This window comes from Crinia signifera, chromosome 2, assembly GCF_055691185.1.
Source record: "Crinia signifera chromosome 2, ASM5569118v1, whole genome shotgun sequence".
In the NCBI taxonomy this organism is placed as follows: Eukaryota; Metazoa; Chordata; class Amphibia; order Anura; family Myobatrachidae; genus Crinia; species Crinia signifera.
In genome coordinates, this window is record NC_139218.1 from 174,574,183 (window position 1) to 174,595,029 (window position 20,847).

Here is a 20,847-nt window from a genome sequence, read left to right on the forward strand (position 1 = left end):
TCTGGGTATTTTGCCACAGTCGCTTGCAGAACGCGCTTGTCATCTGAAACTGGAAAAACCCATACCAAAAAATCTTGGCGGTGGAGGAACCCAGCTTGTACCTGTAAACAATTAAATCTCATACCCAGGCATTTTGGCAGGATTGTGTCCAAATGGCTCGAAACACCTGAAGACTGGCTCACACCCTGGAATCCCCCAGAGGAGAAAGTACCCCATCAAAAACTGGGCTTGGGGTCCTGTTGTGAAGCTGTTGCCATGGATTAGACCTATGCCATGGAATACATGAGAGGGTGCTGAACTACCTCTGAAACTACCTCTACCTCGGTCCCAGGACTAAAAGGACTTAACCCCAATTGCTTGGGATAGACTCTTATCCTTTCCTCTCCAAAAAGTACTGATCCAGAAAACGGTAACACCTCTACAGCCTTCTCAGATACAGCATCTGCCTGCCATTGTCTGAGCTACAAATCCCTGCGGGCAGCAATGGCCAATGCAGAGGATCTAGAAGCCAGAGAACAGACATCTTTAGAAGCCTCCTCTAAGTATGCCGCTGACTCTTGTATATGTTCAGCAAGGTAAAAAAGCTCTTTAAATCAGTTTACTGGCCTAGAGACCTACCATTTGAGATGCCAAAGCCTCTAACATGCCAAAGCCTCCAACAGCCAACCATAGCTGGACATAGTGTCACTTAATTTACCATATAAATGGATTTCAAGTTACGGTCAAGCTTTCCGTCAACCTTTTTCAAAGATGTGGCTCTTGGTACAGGAAGTACCATCTGCTTAGATAATCGAGATGTCCAAAGGAGGGGCTTTACAAAATTTTCTGCTATCAGAAGCAAAAAGGATAAGTTGCCAGGAAACAATGTGTCACCTGAAATCTCTTGCCAGGATGCTGCCAGGCAGATTTATGGATATTAGCACAAACGAAAAGTGTATCTCCAGAATGAACACAGCAGCTGATCAGCGGTATTTATAAGGGTTCACCTCATCCCCTTCATGAATTAGACAGAAAAACAATGTAGAAAAACGGTTTAACCAGCGCTTATTAATTCAATTACAGGAAGGTCAGATCTTTCCCGTTACACAATCGGAATATTCACATAAAAAACAAAGAAAATGGATATAGTGACGTACAATTTAAATAACACAAATTATATTGACAAATAAAATAGTATATATTAATAGGTATGAGCGGCGTGGGATAAGTAGCTAATTACCGGCATGAGAGATCTGACAAGCAGTTCTAAAAGCGCTCGTACATGGTACATGCAATGCAAGCACCGATCCAGCCGTCACCTTCCGCTGACCAACGCGTTTCCATTCTATGAATCTTTTTCAAGGTCTTTTCACAGACCTTGAAAAAGATTCATATAGAATCGAAACGCCTTTGTCAGCGGGAGGTGGAGAATTGAGCGGTGCTTGCATTGATTGGGAGACCGGCTATGGTGTTTGCCCCGGTTACCAGGTACGATCGCTTTTAGAACCGCTTGTCAGTTCTTTTATGCTGGTAATTAGCTACTTATCCCACCCCGCTCATACCTGTTAATATAGAGATGCAGTCAACATCCCGACAGTCAAAATACCGACAACCATTGACCGACGGTCAAAATCCCGACATATAGAATGTAGACAGGTTAAAAAGTCTACATGAATTTTGGTCGTCAGGTTGACATGGGTTTTTTCACTGTTTTTTGACCTGACAGGCTGTATTTCATGCCCTACCATCCACTAGAGCGTGGTGGGAGAATAGGCACTAGTGGATGGATGCTGTGCCGAGTGCAGCGCGGCACCGTGCCTGAAGCATTGCGAGCGAAGCGACTGTCGACATTCGGGTCAAAAAACAGTGTCGACCTCGTGACCGAAAGTCATGTCGACTTTTTCACCTGTCTACATTCTATATGTCGGTATTTTGACCTTGTCGGGATTTTAAATGTTGGTATTTTTACCCTTATCGGGATTTTGACTGTCGGTCAATAGCGGTCTGTATTTTGACAGTCGGTATTTCATACCGAATCCACAATATATACTATTTTATTTGTCAATAGAATTTGGTATATTTCAAATGTACATCACTATATACATTTTCTTTGTTTCCCATGTGGAACGGGAAAGATCTGACCTTCCTGTGATTGAAATAATAAGCGCTGGTTAAGCAGATTTATGGATATCATCTAATTCCTCAGAATTAGTGAATATCACAGTTGCTTTCTGCTGTTAGCAAAAAAGGACAGTATAGTCTGAACTGGCACCGACTCCTCAACCTCTAGTACATGACACACAGCCAGAATCAAATCCTCATACCCAGAGGGTCTGATTTCTGCTCTGTTGATCATGTATAAAACTCATGTATAAAATCTCCTTCCTCCAGGAGAGGGGGATCCACCCCATCTGATGCATCAGACTTGAGCACCGAAGGCAGAGGCATAGTTTTAGCTAAAATAGGGGCCCATAAAGATGTAGAGGGTGTTATAAACTCTGATAAAACGCTACTGATCTAACCAGAGCCTGCGCCAAGGCTTGCTCAGAGTTAGTGAAAGCTGATAGTCTAAGAAATTCCCTCTCTTCACTGTCCTTCAGGCAGCATAGACATAACCTGTGTGAGCTGGGAAGCCCAATACAGGAGTATCCTGAATAGGGGGTCTACTTATCAGAATCATATGTTGCACACAATAATGAACTTGTGGACTGATCTGGCATAAACTTGTCTAAAGGTGCCCATACACGGTACAATTGTGGGTGTGATGCGATGTGTCCTCCTTCACACATCTCAACTCATAGCTCAAAAAGAACACATGCTGCATCACTGTAACATACAACCTTGGTGTAGCTGTGCAGCTTAAAAATGCTGTTTAGTGATCACTCTGATGCGCCGATGCTGCTTAGTAGCGGGGGATTGGCCACTGGAGTCTAGATGCCCACCTTAAAATGGTGCTTTTTTCAAATGGAGTTTCGAAAACCAGCATTTTAATGCAGGGCATCCCACTAATCAGGTGCCCTGCCCATACTCACAAGCTGCCACTGTGGTCAAAGCTGGGGTCTGTAAGGTGCGCTGCAGGTAGCAGCATCCAGAAATCCCAGAGACAATGTTCCCCTAAACGGAGACCACTGCGCAAACCGTAGTGGCAGAGGGGTCTTCCCGGCAGTTCCTCCAGAGTGTACAGCAGGCATGACCAAAGTCCAGCCCGTGATGTCACTAAGTGGCCCGCAGCCTACAACCAGAAGCAGGCGGAGCATTAGATGCGGGACACACAGCGCGGGACTGTAGAGGTGGGCCTCCGGCGAGCGTGCATTACCTTGTGTGTGTTAAACGGTGAGCGGGTGTCGGCAGCCTTGGTTCGGCGTCTTCTTGTACGTGTGTGTTCAACATCCGCCCGGGCTCCAATCCATCCTTCGGTCGCAATCTCTCCCCCTGCTGCGATCACACTGACAGCAGTATGCCGGGAGGGAGGAGGAGGAGGGAAGCTGGGGCAGCAGCAACAGAGGGAGTGGGGAGCTTAGGTTTCTGTCTCCTTTCCTTGTGGTGCCTGCTTGGCCTCTCCATCCTCTGGCTTACACAAGGGGCCATACAGAGAAGGAGGGTCAGACAGGCAAAAATACACTGAGTGGGTGCAGAGTGGGAGACATACAGAAAAGGGGAGAATAGGCAGGGGAATACACACTGAATGGGGGCAGAGTGGGGGACATGCAGAGAAGGGGGAGCAGGCTGGGGGACAAACAGTGAATGGGGCAGGCTGGGGGACAAACAGTGAATGGGGCAGGCTGGGGGACAAACAGTGAATGGGGCAGGCTGGGGGACAAACAGTGAATGGGGCAGGCTGGGGGACAAACAGTGAAAGTGGGAAATACACTGAATGGGGGCAGAGTGGGGGACATATAGAGAAGGGGGGAGCAGGCCGAGGAATACACACTGAATGGGGGCAGAGTGAGGGACATACAGAGAAGGGGGGGGGGAGCAGGCTGGGGGACATACAGGGAAAGGGGGAAATAGATTGAATGGAGGCAGAGTAGGGGACATGCAGAGAAGGGGGAGCAAGCTGGGGGAAAACCACTGAAGAGGGGCAAAGTGGGGGACATACAGTGAAGGAGGGTCAGGCTGGGGGAAATACACTGAATGGGGGCAGAGTGGGGGACATGCAGGGAAGGGGGGGCGGCTGGGGGAAATGCACTGAATGGGGCAGAGTGGGGGGCATACAGTCAAGGAGGGTCAGGCAGGGGAAAATACACTGGGGGCAGAGTGGGGAGCATACAGTCAAGGAGGGTCAGGCAGGGGAAAATACACTGGGGGCAGAGTGGGGAGCAGAGTGTGGGAGAGGCTGGGTGAAATAGATTGCATGGGGGCAGAGTGAGGGATATGGTTCATGGTTTAGGCTGAATGGACCGACCCCCACCCATTTTCAACTGACCAAAATCGGCCCTCTTTGCAAAAAGTTTGGACACCCCTGGTGTACAGGAAGAGCAGCTGCTGTACTGTCCTCTTATGGCTAGAAGAATCCCTAACTAAATAACACTGCCTCACAGAAGCCAAAAATGTGAACAGCCCCCACATACACTAAACTAAAGCCCCATACACCTTGTACGATTCCTTTTCTATTCAAATTGGGATCAAATTGCAAAGCAGAGTGAACCCATTCGATTTCGACTTTATAGTACCGATCTGTACTATATAGTCTCGCCTGCACAGTTTATTTTTTTATTTTATATAGATATAGACTGAACAGGAGGGAAGTGGGACCATTTGTCTACAGCAAAAAGATAAACAACCATTAGGTAGACCCCATTAGTTAGACATGCCGAAAGGCCGACACTGCCGAAAAGCCGACATGGGGTTTTTCAGTTTTTTGACCCAAATGTCGACACATTCGACATGGACACAGTTTGAAGTGAACCGCAGCCCATCGCATCGCTCGCTATGCTTCGGGCAAGGTGCCTTTTTTATTCTCAAACCACGCCCCTAGTGGATGGTAGGGCGTGAAATACCGCCTGTCGGCACATGTCGGCTCAAAAAAACAGTGAAAAGCCCCATGTCGACCTTTTGACTGTCGACCTTTTGGCAGGTCTAACTAATGGTGTCTACCTAAATGTTGTCTATCTTTTTGCTGTAGACAAATAGTCCGGACACCGAACAGGAGTGTGCATCGGCTCAGGATTGATTGCGGCTGAAAGCAGCTTCATTTTGATTTGATATTGACTATACAGATCAGAGGACTGAGTTGGGGAGAGGTACAGAGGGAGGAGCGGACACATTACTCAATTTAAAATGGCATCTCCCAGTTACTACACTCCTATACCCCACTGTAAAAAGTCTACATTCCAGTGTCCCCTGCTTGATGGAGAAAAAAAGGAGGAGATATATATATATTTCTTATAAGAAAAGTGACTTTCGGAAAATGGCTGCCCCCATACGAAAGACAGTTTTTTTTAAACGGGCTTTCCTATGGGGCAGCCATTTTCCGAAGGACACTTTTTTTTTTACAAGTGCAATGCATCCGTCCATACTGCCGGGATCCTCAATGCGTCGCAGGAGGTACCGGCTGAACGGGGGGGTTCCTTAAAAACATTGGGGGGTGTCCTTTAACACATGGGGGTTGTGTGTGTGTGTTAATCCGCGGGGGGGGCGGGGGATGGGGGGTGCCCGGTCGTGTGTGTGTGTTAAGGGGGGGGGGGGGGGTGGGGTGTGCGGTTGTGTGTGTTAACCCGGGGGGGGCACTGAAGACCGCACTGGCTTTGACCCTGTTTTTGGAAAGCTTCCAAAAACGGGTCTGCCAGTGTCAAAAAAACGCCACTTAAACGGTAATATACAGTTTAAGAGATGCGGTGTGAAAGGGGTTTTACCTGGCAGACCCGTTTTTGGAAATGTTTTCAAATACAGGGTCAAAGCCAGTTATGCGGTCTGAAAGCAGCATGAATGGAAAATTGGGGACATACAAATGGAGCGCCTCTCATTCTTGCCGCCAGCACGCCATCGCAGAGGTTTTGGTGATCCTCTCTTCTTGCGCTCCCATCCGCCAAGGGGTGTGGATGCTTACCATGCAATACAAGTCGCCACCTCTGGGTGGCTAATGCTCCACCAATCTAGCGGCGGATTGATATACTGTACCAATGGAACGGTATCGACATTCGCCGAGCGAGCTTACAGAGTATACTTCAGTATGAGATGCTCGTGTCTCATCCCCGTGAACATCGCTGTGGCTCCAACTGTACTGTACAACTGTAATTCTGCTGTGTGCTAGTATAATTGGTGTGCATGTACGGTGATAATTAATTTTGTCAATGAATATTATTTAACCATTTAAGTGTCCCAGGGCTAACCTTATGTGCTGAGTCGGCAATAAGAAGGAGTAGAGGCTTTCATGAAATCAGCCCTCTCCTAACACATCAGGCGGCATTGACCACGTATTCAGAGCACAGTGCATTAAAGCTAAATTGCACTTAATCTATTTGGCATACAGATAAGGGAACCTGACTATATTAGTGCTATATGGATAAATTAAAATGTGTTCATTAATAGTTTCTTGTATAGCGCACACATATTCCGCAGCGCTTTACAGAGAAAATTTGATCATTCACATCAGTCCCTGTCCCAGTGGAGCTTACAATCTATATTAAATGAGCTTGAAGCTTAATCGCTCTGGTTTCCTTGGTCCAATTGGCTCAGAACTGGGTTTGTATGGAAGAGGAGACGTACATCTACCAGAATATATGAACCCCAAGTTTCTGAGACCCCCGGAAAGGGTAACTGAAAACATCAGAACCCATGGTGGGTCTGAATTAACAGGTCCATGCTAGTCAATGGGGAAAAAATGTGTCTATTTTGCACCCTGATATCTCCGGTTCTATGTATCCTAGAGACTGGTACCATATGAAAGAGGGGACTCTTGGCTTACAGAGTAGACTAAGTAGTAGTTTATATGACATCAGTAAGGGAAACGGCAAGCACTCGTAGTTAGGGTCCCCTCCAATTGTCCACCTACTGTAGCTCATTACTACTGAGTACCGCAAATTGGAAATACTGTATAGAGAGGCTAAAGACAGTGCTTTGCATTCAAGAACTTAGGGAGGAGCTTTTATCTATCCCCATTAAACTTATATTGCTATCACTTATAGCTGTAAATGTTACAGCAGAGTACAAAAAAAAGCTGTTCGTGCTATTGAGTACGCAAGTGCTAGTTATTACTCAAATAGGAAAAAAACTCTATGGGGCTGTTAGCAACAATGTTTTTTTTATTGTTATTATAACTATTAACCTCATATTTAATAAAACTAGACAAACATAAAAAAATTTTTTTTTCATAAAAGCCTTTTGGTATGAGCCCATGCACAAGAACCATAGAGCATGCCGTGTAATGCACAGTGTTTGTATAGTGCCTTCCTCCAGCAAGATTGACTGAATCGGCCTCTTTCATTGCATTCTCTGTGAAAAGTTATTCTAGGAAGGGGGGAGGGATGCAGGGGTTGGGGTGGGCTGAATACAATACCTTCAACACTAAAACACAATGGGAGTGTCTAAGATGCTGTAGTGACATGATTGACGGAGTGGCTGAATTAACGGGTCAATTGGGAAAAATTTGTCTATTTTGCACCCTGATGATATCTCCGGTTCTATGTGTCCTAGAGACTTGAGACTGGTATCATAGTAGTTTATATGAAATCGCTAAGGGAAGTGGCAAGCATCCGTAGTTAGGGTCTCCTCCAATTGTCCACCCACTGTAGCTCATTACTACTGAGTACCGCAAATAGGAAATACTGTATAGAGAGGCTAAAGACCGTGTTTTTGCATCCAAGAACTTAGGGAGGACCTTTTAAGTCTCCCTACTATACTTATAGAGATATCACTTATAGCTGTAACTGTTACAGTACAATGCAATAAAAGCTGTTCCTGCCTGTGCAGACACACGGAAATCTTTATAGGGAGGCAAGATTTTTTTTGTGTGTATTAAATACTGTATAATCAAAAAAAAAAAAAAAAAAAGATCCCTTTATGAATCAAACTCAGGCATACTGTAAAACATGCAGAGTGGCACGCTTATCCACCTCTTTACAACACTTGACAAGAGTGACCAGACTTTCCACTCAGATGCATCATAGCGCCTTTTGACCAAAACAATGAGACCCATCGTAGCGCCTTTGGACCAAAACATACAGACGCAAGGAAAAGTTAATAGGGAGGCAGGAGTTTTTGTATGCTAAATATACAGTAACTGACCTACTGTAAATTTGTTGGAAAAAAATAAGTTCCCTTTAATAATCAAACTCAGGCATACTGTACAACATTCAGAGCGGCGCGCTTATCCACTAAACTACACAACTGATAAGAGCTGTCTATCTACAGTACTGTAGCTTACTGGACAGTACAGTAGTAGCAAAGTAGTTCCTGGGTACTTGTGTATTATCACGGCTCCCCCGATATGTGATTGCGCGATTTTTCATCACATCGCATGCCTAATGGGTGCTTACAATGTTAAATGCACCCCCACGCCACCCCCCCCCCCCCAGTATAAACGTGAACCCGAAGCGTGGCGAGCGCATCCATGCCCCTACTATCCACGTTGGCGCGTCCACCGACCTTTTCATGCCCCTACTATCCACGTTGGCGTGGAGTTGATTTTATAAAGTGTGGCGAGCCCTGCGAGGGGACGCGTATACCTGTGAAGTTATGCGCGTGCGCTCGCCACGCTTCGCGCTAGGTGGCTCGCTGCGCTCGCCACACTTTATAAAATAGACTCCACGCCGACGTGGATAGTGGGGGTATGAAAAGGTCGGAGGAGGCGTACCGCCGCCCCTCGCGGGCTCGCCACGCTTCAGGTTCAACGTTTATACTGGGGGGTGGCGTGGGGGGGTGCATTTAACATTGTAAGCACCCATTAGGGTGCTTATACAAGTTATAATCGCATCCCATCACATTGTATGGCATTGTATGCCATATACAATGCCCTACAATTTTAAAATTGTATGACATTGTAGAACATCGTGCGATATCGCATACCATCGCATGCCTTATGGTATGCGATGCGATGGGCGCTGTGATAATACACAAGTACCAGCAATCGCCAAGCTGTTAAAATGTTTTGCGATGCCTTGCGCCAAGGCGAGCTGGTGGTAGAACCGCCATGGGTATACTGAATGAGCATCGCTACATCTGTATAAAAATATATATATATATATATTTACCTGTCTACATTGCATTTCTTTCCATCTATTAGGTGCTGTGTTTCTGGAAACTGGAATAGTAGCTCATCTTGCAGTTGGACTAGAGACCTCATTAATTCCTTCAGAGCTTTATAGCCTAAAAAACAATTTTGGACAAACTTGTATTAAAAAGGTTGGTAAAATTAAGAAATACATTGGATATTTTTACTATAGATAAAAGGATAATCAAAGCAAGGTTATTAACATTGTAAAAAAACAGGAAAATGAGATCTCAATCAATCTGGGTCTACTGCATATAATCTTTTTCTGGTTAAAAAAGAACAAACACAAACATAGAAATAGCACATACTTGGTGGGCTGTATTTAACATTCATGATGCGGTACATCACGCCCACGTACCGCAAAAATTTTACCACAAGATTGTCAGGGAGGGTATTGGTCATTGGGTCGACCAATATTAGGTCAATATGCATTGGGTCTACCGCTGTAGGGTGACATGGCTTAGGTCGACACAATCATTAGGTCAACAGTGAAAAAGGTCAACAGTGAAAAAGGTCAACAGTGAAAAAGGTCAACAGTGAAAAAGGTCAACAGTGAAAAAGGTCAACAGTGAAAAAGGTCAACAGTGAAAAAGGTCAACATGGGTATTTGATGTTCAAATATTCTGAATGTGTTCCCATTTTTCCTAGAATGCCTAACCATGAGGTTACTGAGTTAATCTTGTTCTTCGACTGAACGAGAGGTGGCCGGCTTAATATTATATGATTTATTATAATTTGAGATGCCCTTTCTGACTGTACGTTGTTATTTTCCTTTTCTCTACTGCGATCAATCTCTGCAATGTAATTTTGCGGATATATCCTGGCTATACATATTTAATGGCCACTGGGCCATTGCCCCACATAGTCCATTCTTCTGTTATCCGCACATGGATGTTTGGTGGGTGGGTTGGGTTTATCAGAGGGATGGGTTAGATTAGTATTAGTATAGTATTAGATGTAGTTGGGTGGGCGGGGGGGGGGGGGGGGGGGGGGGAGTAGGTTAGGTTTTTGGTACAGATTAGCTACCATATAGCTAAAGACCACTTACTTACTTATTTCATAGTAGGTAGGAATGGGTAGAGGGGTGGTATGGTTGCAGGGCTCCAGGTACACCTAAGTTGGGGGTGGGTAGTACAGGGTGGGGGGTTATGTGGGAGGTTTGCTTTGGGAGGTTTTTTTTTTTTCCATTAATGTTAGTTGGTTTATTTAAGTTGAACAGTGGTTTTTTTTTCGATGGTTGATTATTTTGAAGATCAAAAGGTGCCTACTGATTTGTTATGCACTGTGTTCGTATGAGTGTGCCTCCTTCTACCTCTCCGTTCCCAGGAACCTGGATGGCGCCTCCAGGTACTTTACTTAATGTAAATTTATATCATGTGGGGAAGGTACTCATCTTATGTATAGATCACGCATACAGATACCTTTATATACTCTTTTGTATGTATATATATATATATATATATATATTATGTGCGCTGTTAAAATCCTCCTGCATGCATCTATTGATCTTTTTGATACACTGCTATATGTAATGTCATTTTTTTTCTGTTCTTGTTAGCTTTATTTTGCAAAATCAATAAAAAGACTTAATTTAAAAAAAAAAAAAAAATACCGCCTGTCGGCATTTGAAGGCACAAGAAGAAAAAAGTGAAAATCCCATGTTGCCTTTTTGACAGTCGACCTAGCCATAGTCAACCTAATGCTTGTGTCTACCTTCCAACCATGTCGACCTTAGTTAGGCATGTTAACCTAAGCCATGTTGACCTTATACCACCAGGGATACGCTAATGGCCACACAGTGTGATCCTCTGCCAGATAGCATTACATGTCATTAACCAGGTGCACAAGTCAATTGTCCTATCAACATGATAAATAAATGCTTTTTCTGGAACCAGTTTGTGTTCGGGATATAAAAGAACAATCAGTGCCAGGAATCATCTTACTATTTCTACAATGGCTGACTTAACTTATAGGTCTTCACCTTCAATAGGCACTATTTATTCGAAGTAATTCATATTGACAAGCTTCTAGCAGGATGCAGTGAATATGCCGGAGGTCGGAATCCCAGCAGTCGAAATACCGACGCTGGAATCCCGACTGCCGCAATGCTGGCACTTTGTCCCTCTATGGGTGTCCGACACCTATAGACGGAGAATAAAATAGTGTGCCGAGCGTAGCGAGGCATCGGGCCCGCTGCGTGGCTAGAGCAGCAAGCCCGCAAACCCCTTGTCGGCATTGTGGTGGTTGGGATTCCGGCATCGATATTCGCCGGCATATCATACCCCTTCTAGCTTACTACAGTCACAAACGTTCCCTGTCAAACACAATTGTTTTTCTATTGCCTTACGTCAACCATTTGTTTCCCACATCTTATATCGTAAGCTTAGGTACGTTCTCTGTCATATCACCTTTTGATTTGTCAGAGGATGCCTTGAGTGTAAAACGCTATGGAATAAGTTATCGCTATTATAAATAAAGAGTAATAATTTAACAATGCGACATACATTAAGAGGTACTTGTGGAGTATCACGGCTCCCATCGCATGCCATATATAGTGGCATGCGATGCGATTTTTACAGTTTTTTTACGTTTTTTTACAAAATCGCATGCGATCGCATCACGTGCGATTTGATCGCATACGATTTTGCACTGAAAAGCATCCAAATGCATTGGAATTAGTATTAAACATGTTCAATGGCCCCCAACTGGAATTTTTGAGGCTGTATCACCCCCACTATCAATGCGAACGCGAAGCGTGGCGAGCGTAGCGAGCCCGCGAGGGGCGGTGGTACGCGTCCTACGACCTTTTCATACCCCCACTATCCACATTGCCGTGGAGTTAATAGAAAGTGTGGCGAGCGCAGCGAGCCCGAAGCGTGGCGAGCCCCGCAAGGGGACGCGGACACCTGTGAAGCCCGTGAGGGGACGCGGATACCTGTGAAGGTATCCGCGTCCCCTCGCCACGCTGCGGGCTCTGTGGCATTCTCAACTCCACGCCGACGTGGATAGTGGGGGTATGAAAAGGTCGTAGGACGCGTACCGCCGCCGCTCGCCACGCTTCGGGTTCGCGTTGATAGTGGGGGTGGTACAGCCTCAAAAATGCCAGTTGGGGGCCATTGAACATGTTTAATACTAATTCCAATGCATTTGGATGCTTTTCAGTGCAAAATCGTATGCGATCGCATGCGATGCGATTTTTTTGCATACGATGGCCATCGTGGGAGCCGTGATACTCCACAAGTACCCATTAAGACAAAGGGATGTAGTGCCCATTGTAATGTAGCTACAAAAAAGGGCAACAAAATTCTGGCATGTATTAAGAGGGGAATGGAAACTAGGGACTCAAGGGTAATTATGCCACTGTATACAGCATTGGTGAGACCTCACCTCGAGGACAGAGTGCAGTTCTGGGCCCCACACTATAAAAAGGACATCATAGAATTAGAAAAAGTCCAAAGGCGAGCAACAAAGCTTATTAGGGGAGTGGAGAATTTTAGCTACGGGGAGAGATTAAGCAATTTGGGACTATTTACATTGGAAAAGAGACGTTTAAGGGGGGACATGCTCAACATGTACAAGTATATCAAGGGCCAATATAAGTAACTGTCACACACCCTCTTTTCTACTAGAAAGGAATCTAGGACACAAGGGCATGAGTATAGATTAGAAGAAAAAAAAATTCATTCAGCTAGTAGAATTTCTTTAAGGTCAGAACAGTCAAACTCTGGAACGCTCTTCCCAGAGAGGTGGTAACTGCTGGCTCATTAAATGCGTTCAAGGCAAAGTTGGACAAACATTTACTGGAGAAAAACATCCATGGGTACAAATAAGAAATATAATATGTCTGTAAAATATCAGAACCTACCAAATCAGCTATGGATATTTATACCAGGTTGAACTAGATGGACGCAAGTCTTTTTTCAGCCTTACCTACTATGTAACCGAGACATTTACGAAACACACTCTGCACAAGTCTAAAATCAAAACATTTCCATTTATTTCTATTTATGAGCACTTATACAATATGAATCAAATACAAACATTATACAAATAAACAGCACAAATCACAATAGTAGTAGATGGAAAAAAAACATAGAACATAAGGAACCAAAAAGGAAAAATGTAATAAATGACAAAATAAAAATGCTACCTAGCCCACACACAAATCTCAAATGCAGTAAGAGAAACACTTTTAGGCACATGTAACAAAATCCATTATAAAACATATGTCTATTTTGCTGTTGATCCTACCTCCATTTCTTACCTCAAGAACAATTATCATTTAAATCCACAAATACTACCAACTGCTCTGGTCATCCCCAGCAATTAATCCCCCAAGAAACACATCTGATTAAATCTTTTCAAGCAAATCCTTTGCTTTGCTTTTGTTGGCTCACTTCTTGTCAACATCCATTAATATATGCCTTTAATTCTCCCACAATCTTAAAAAACACAGATTCCCCCGTCTTCAACTTTAATCAACTCTAGGGCCGGCATTTTTCATTTCATAATAATGTGCTGCTTGGAATTCAAGAGGCAGGGCTGACATCAATCATTCGGTAAGAATGTTTCCACTGCAATAAATATGCAAATGAGGAAAGCCAGTCAGTCGTATTTCAGATCCGACTTGCTAGTGTTTTTTTTCCCCACTTTTTTTTTTTTATAAAGAAAAAAAAAAAAGACACAAATTTATTAATTGCCAGTGGCCAGAGGAATCCTATTACTGTGGGCATTGATTACAAAGCTGAGAGAGTGATTATTGTGCAACTTGCGACCTACCCAGGCATAAGGAAAAATTATGAAAGCACGACAGATTATAAACTCAGAATAACAATAAGCTTTTAACATTTAGACCCCGGTATTACTTAAAATATATGAATTGTATATACACATTTTTGGAGATGCACAATAGAAGGCATGAGATGGGAAAAAGAATACAATTTAGTAGGATAAATTTTCAATTACAAATTTTCTGCAGAAATGTATCATTCCGTGTTCACACTGCGAGTGTGAAATTCCCGGCTTTTACCTGCCATTTTAATGCCGGGGACTGCACCGACGGACCACCGTTCTCACTTCTAAGGCAAATTCCCGGGTGAGGCAGTTCTACCCGGTAATTTGCCTTTTAACACAGTTTTTTTTGCAGTGTGAACGGGTCAACCCGTGTCTGCATACTAGAGTCTCAAATCCGGGACAAAAGCAGGGCTGGAGACACGGGAATGTCGACACAGGTTGACCCGTTCACACTGGGGAAAAAAAACCTGTGTTAAAAAGGCAAATTACCAAGTAGACACGGGAATTTGCCTTGCAGTGAGAACGGGGTATTACAACATTTTAGACTGTCAACACCTTACAGAAGAGAGCATACTGTAGGTCCTTTAAAGGAAGACTGAATTATTTGGACAAAGGAGGAAAAGTAGAGTCAAGGACAACAGGTCCAGTTTTTTTAAAACAGATGGATCAACACTTGCACAAACCTATGCTAGGTTCCCAAGTTACTAAGGGAAATCTGTTTAAAAAACAAAATCAAGATGTACAATGTAAATAGAATATATATATATATAAATAAATAAATAAGAATATGGTCATACTCCAAAGGGAAAATACAGAACTACATTAGATCAGAGCTTCACAAATACTTGTCCCCATGGTGACTAACTTTTAAAACAGTGATGACCATCTGAGAAAGTCTATGGTTTAATTTAAATTAGGGAGGCATATTTTTACGAGACAAACTCCTCACTACATAACTATAACATATATAAATAGTTAAGCTGATTGAAGAGAAAAACCCATTTAGGCATTAAAGAAGGAAGCGTGCATGCTCTTAACCAGCAGATAAAGTCTATTTCAAATGTCCACTAAAGTCAATGCAGGTGCCATGGAGCAGGGGTGTACTGGGCCAACAGCAGCCAGAGAACTGGTCCCATCTGCACTGATGTATTTTGTAGGGCATGTGCATGCAGCAGCACAGTGTCTCGCACAGCTCCGGTGCCATGGAGTCACCTCTGCTTTCCAAAGCAGTTAATGTCTGAAGATGATGTATTGAGGAGACCCCGCACAAAATCAGCTATTTAAAAAAAAAAGATAGATATATAGATATATATATCCATCTAGTTTAGATCCGGCACTCTGTTGAAATAGTAATAGAACCTGAGTGCCTTTGCAAGAGATAAACAATCTGCAGATGTGGAGAGGTAAAGCAAACTCCAGCGCACGGCACTTCAGGAAATTTTCAACGGTGATGAAATTTATTAATACAATGTTTCGGGGTGATATACACATAGTGTAATACAAGACATTACCTTTAAATAGTGTATGTAGGAATGAGGCCGTCTCTGACCGCCTCTCTGCGCCGCGCTTTCCGGATCTGCATCACACAGGCACTTCACACAGGCGGCCTCGTTCTAACATACACGATTTAAGGTAATGCCTTGTATTACACTATGTTTATGCTGTACACCTGACGACAGGGTGTATATCACCCCCAAAACGTTGTATTAATAAATTTCATCACCTTTGAAAATTTCCTGAAGTGCCATGTGCTGGAGTTTGCTTTACCTCTCCACATTGTTTATATCTTGCAAAGGCACTCAGGTTCTGTGACTGTTTCAACCGAGTGCCGGATCTAAACTAGCTACATACTAGACCTCCCCTGCTGGGGACTGTAAAGGACCAAGGCTCCTATTATACCTTTACCCAGTGGCAACTTTGCTGCAGCCCATCTTTTTCCATTCAACCATGGATAATACATTAACACATGCAGACACAAGTGGCATCATCATCATCATCATCATCACCCCTGTTGGAAAAACCCTCGGTTTCTCTGAGGATGAAGCAGCAAGCATTCTGTTCGTGGAGGAAGTCAGTCCTAGAACTGACATGGAGGATGTGTATTACCAACTTTTAAAACTCCAAAAATGCGAAATAGACTACCATCTACATGGTCAATCGTCGTCGGATTATTATCGACGAAAGCATATTCCACGTGGTTTCAGAGTCTGCAATATCCCCATATTGGCAGATCAAGTCCAGAATTCTGTAGGCGCTGGGTCGCTATTTTAAACAAAAGTAGTTTGGACTTGATGCTGCTGGTGGTGGAGGAAGAGGGCATGGAGCTGAAGATAACTTAGGACAAAATTGAAGTGCTTAAAGTACAACATACCAACCTGTTGACATCATCTGAGTTCAACAAATTTTCTACAAAAAAACTTAAAGCACAATGCGACACGTACCGCCGGGAACGGACACGGTTTAAAAAAACCAAGCTTGCAACTGTCCAGACAGATTATGACTCGAATCAGGTATACAGATGGATAACAAAATCAGAGCCAAAAATTCATACAACTTGATTCCAACATCAAAAATCCAACTGGTGCAAAAAAACAGACACTAGAAAAAAACACAAGCTTCGTCACAGTCAGACAGTGGCTTCGTCCGGTGGAATCTGAGGACGGCAAGATCAATAAGAAACCTCCTTTAGGGGTAACAACCCGCCGTGGATACGGCGCAAAAGGACCCGCCGTGGAAAGCAAAACGAAAGGATCTACAAATCAAACAGGCTGCTCATAAGACTATAGATTTGTGACCCTAGGGTCACTTAGGGGCGCTGGTAGGATAGAAGGAATAGGCACACTTATAATGCTGATCATAAAGCACCTGAACACTGTTGCAGCTCCCTGATATCAGAGGTTGTGTGCCTCTGTGCGGACAAAATCAATTTAGAAATAATGCATGCTGCCTAGGCTCACATGCATATCCAAGGAGCGCAGCTGTATTCAGGTAGGAGATTACAAATGCAGATTTCCCTCAATGGAAATATTTATTAAAATAAAACATATAAAGCAATTCATATATTAAATAAAATATTTTTCAAATTTCAAAGAAGTGCACTTCATATACAACACTCAACAGACAAGACAGACAACATAAAAAAACATAAAAATGCTTGGCATATGTAATAGCCTAAAATGGCTCATTTATCAATCTTGACATAATTTAAGCAAGGCAGATTTATAGTTACCAGTCCCGCTCATTCAATAGAGCTTTAGGCTGCAGAGATGTTTCCACAGTTTAGCCTTTAGTAGGTATCCAAAACTCAGTGCGCCCTCCACTCAGCTAGATGTTTGAAGAGGCTGAGGAGGGATATGAGTAGCAGCCTACAGAAAAGTCCTGCTCAGCTGGCGTGGTTGGCAGTAGTGAACAGTTGTGATACAGCGGTATCTGGATCAAACACAGCTACAAAAACGTGTTTCTCCGCCTTTGATCAATCGTCAGCGGCTTCCTCAGTTTGTGCTGTGTGTTTACAAGTGCCCACTTTAAATAGGAGTCCCGTTCGCGGGGTTTGTGTTGCCGCCCTTCCGGGTTCCGCGTGTCAAGCCTCTCTTTCAGTTAGCTTATTCATAGACTCCCGCGGCCATTTTGTTTATGCGGGTCAAGCCTCGCTTTCGGTAATGCTGCGGCGTCTCAGGGAGTGTTCCCTTTCACCTCCTCCCGTGGTTATATTATTGCAGGTCAAGCCTAATTTTCAATTGTGCTGCGGCCATATTTTTTTTTAAATATGGCCGCAGCATTTTTTTTTTAAATATGGCCGCAGCACTATTGAAAATGAGGCTTGACCTGCGATAATATAGCCAAGGGAGGAGTGCACTTCTTTGAAATTTGAAAAATATTTTATTAAATATATGAATTGCTTTATATGTTTTATTTTAATAAATATTTATATTGAGGAAATCTGCATTTGTTATCTCCTTGCTGAACACAGCTGCGCTCCTTGGCTATGCATGTGAGCCTAGGCTGCTCATAAAATCTATATTCAACCTACCCGACAACACTTATGGCTGACGAAGAGAAAATCCTTTGTGCCGACAAATTGACAATTCTTTTTATTGGCAATTAGACTTGCATAAGATGAACCAAAAACTCTGGCTGCGTGAACACTTCCAACACAATGAGTTAAGGGCCCCATACATCAGCAAATAATTGTGACAATTTTCAGATATGGAGATGATTGCCACAATTAATTTTAGATATATGGGCTCCCCCTTTTGGCAATCCCAATCAAAATCGCCAATCGATTGCTTAATCAGGTTTTTAAACATGCTTAATAATCTGGTATTATCTGCAGATCTTTTTTAGGTGTGTGGGCATTCCCAATTAGTCTTCTTCTATTTACATTATGAACAGCTGAAATGACAATCGATTGGGGCAATTTCCAGATATGAAGATGCAATCTTTAGATGGAAAAATCTGCCGATCACTGAAATAAATCTGTAATGTGTGGGCAAAGTCAGATAGATTGTAAAATCCATTTATCTGGCTAAAATATCCCTATATCTGAAAATCCATAAATTGTGATTGCTGATGTATGGGGCCCATTACCATCTACAATTGGTCCCCTAACAAAGTTTCTACAAACAAGAAGCAGATCTACCGTGTCATAACCCATCCATCATGACATACAGGAGACTGCTTGACTGATCCATGAAAAGATTTGAAGCCGCCTCAAAAACTTTTCATCTTAATTTGTCTACAGCTGAATTTAAGGCATTGAAAACCCTCAGTGCAGATAAAAGTATTACTATTCGCCCCGCTGACAAAGGTGGGGCAATAGTGATCCAAAATTTGAGTGATTATACAACTGAAATTATGCGGCAGCTGTCAGACAAAAAAGTATCGCAGACAAACAATACCAATATCAGACTGAGTTGAATGCAGTACTCCAGGAAGCTTTAAAGCCAAGAAAATTGATTCAAAAAAAGTTGGGTGCATTATCAACAGGTTTTTCAATCATGCCCATCCTTTATAGTGTACCCAAGATACACAAACAGTTGAAATCTCTCCCAGGTCGCCCGATATCATCAAGAGAGAGCCTATATCAACCTGTCTCAGAGGCCCTTATTCTGGTTGTAGCGGTAATGTCCGCGTGCGTTCGTGCCGCCGATGTTTTGTGTCTGCGCATGTGCAGAGGCGTCTCTGCGCATGTGCGAACGGGAAGCACGGACAAATTCCGCATGAAATGTGTACACTACGAACAGGGGGTGGAGAGGGGCATGAAGGGCTGTTTGGGCTCATTACCATATGCATACGCCCCGCGTTTCATGGGCGTTCCCATGAAAACACTGGGCGTACGTATGGTAATGCGGCCGTGACGCACGTGTAGGGGGCGGACATATGACATTGCCGGATGTCAGCTGCCTGCCCAGATCCCTGCTTTTGCACGGAGAAATGCACGTGTGGTCTGAGGTTGCGGGAGCTGGCGGACCACTCGGTCCTGCATTCGATGTTCTGCGACCATCGAATGATGGGGGAGGTTCCAAGAGATGGAGGAGGTGTATCCTTAAGAAATACACTCGTGCTCGGTGCGGTCAGCGGCTTACCGCATTCGGACGGAGTGAGCGATCCGTACGAAAGGCGGGGTTTAGGACGCACGGTCCTGGCCGCATATTCGGCTCCGGCCGCACCGACCAGAATAAGGCCCAGAGTTACTGGACACTATCATCCAGCCACATGTGCTAGTCCAAGATTCACATCTTAAAGACACCACAAATTTCGCCTTAATATCCCTGTGATCTATCCTTCCACCATCATGTGTTCTATGGACGTTACATCAATTTATACATCCATCCCACATAACCAAGGCTTGTCAGCCATGCAGAAATTCCTCGATACGTTGGACAGCTTCAAATTTGACAAGCTCCTATTTTTACAACTTTTGGAACTGGTCCTTACTCAAAATTATTTTTGATTTGATGGCACCATTTATTTACAACAAGAGGGCTGTGCCATAGGATCAGCCGTGGCACCGTCCTACGCCAACATATATATGGTGGAACAAGAAAAGAGATTCTTCAGTTAACATCTGGCAAGCGGTGACATTGTGCTATTAACCAGGTACATAGACGACCTGTTTATGTTATGGGACGGTCCTCTGGATAAATTCATTGGTCTCATGGAAGAAATTAACAAAATGCCTGGTCCAATACATTTCACGTTCAATTGGAGATATGACCATATTGATTTCTTAGATGTGTCAGTACATTTGAAAAATGGAAACATCAGTACAGCGATCTTTTACAAAAATACAGACCGGAACACCCTGTTGCTATCCAGCAGCCATCACCCTCCTCCTCTTAAGCGGGGTTTGGCATATACTCAAATGTTGAGTGCAGCACGCATATGTAGCGATACAACAACCAGTCTAGCACAGCTTGATCTTATGGTTGCCAAATTCCACAAGAGGTTATAGTTTGTTGATGCTGAAAGCCTCCAAGGAACGAGAACTTAAATTGGACAGAGCAAAACTTCTGAATATACCATTAGACAAGGCTAAAGAGAACAAGACTTACCTGGATGACAAGCTATGACACCAATAGCACAGTTATACCTATTGCCAGTAAAGCATTGTGGCCAATTGTGTCGACGGATAAATCCTTACCATGCTTCCCAAACAAGAGACCAATGGCCTGTTATCGTAGAGGGCGCAACCTCAGGGACATGCTAGTCAACACAGACATAACAGGTTTTGATAAAAGTTTAGGTGCCAAGGGAAAAACCAAACCTGGAGCGTGCTACCAATGCATCAAGTGCACCACTTGCTCCTTTATAGTTCAAAGCACCTCCTTTAAACATCCCCATATGGAAGAAGTGTACAAGAT

The 20,847-nt window shown here is 43.7% G+C and overlaps 1 protein-coding gene and 1 long non-coding RNA gene across 3 annotated transcripts in view; one reads left to right on the top strand and one right to left on the bottom strand.

The window, feature by feature from the left end:
* The window catches only part of AATF (apoptosis antagonizing transcription factor), a 172,897-nt gene that overhangs the window by 92,132 nt on the left and 59,918 nt on the right, over positions 1 to 20,847 (bottom strand). For both annotated transcript variants that reach the window (XM_083173209.1, XM_083173208.1), the window contains exon 5: positions 9,171 to 9,285. In XM_083173209.1, coding sequence (XP_083029335.1) covers positions 9,171 to 9,285 — 115 coding nt within the window. The remainder of the gene's footprint in view (positions 1 to 9,170; positions 9,286 to 20,847) is intronic.
* LOC146060222 (uncharacterized) overlaps positions 9,250 to 20,847 on the top strand; it is a 34,683-nt gene continuing 23,085 nt past the window's right edge. The window contains exon 1 of the long non-coding RNA XR_014470398.1: positions 9,250 to 9,321. This is a non-coding gene — a long non-coding RNA (uncharacterized LOC146060222). The remainder of the gene's footprint in view (positions 9,322 to 20,847) is intronic.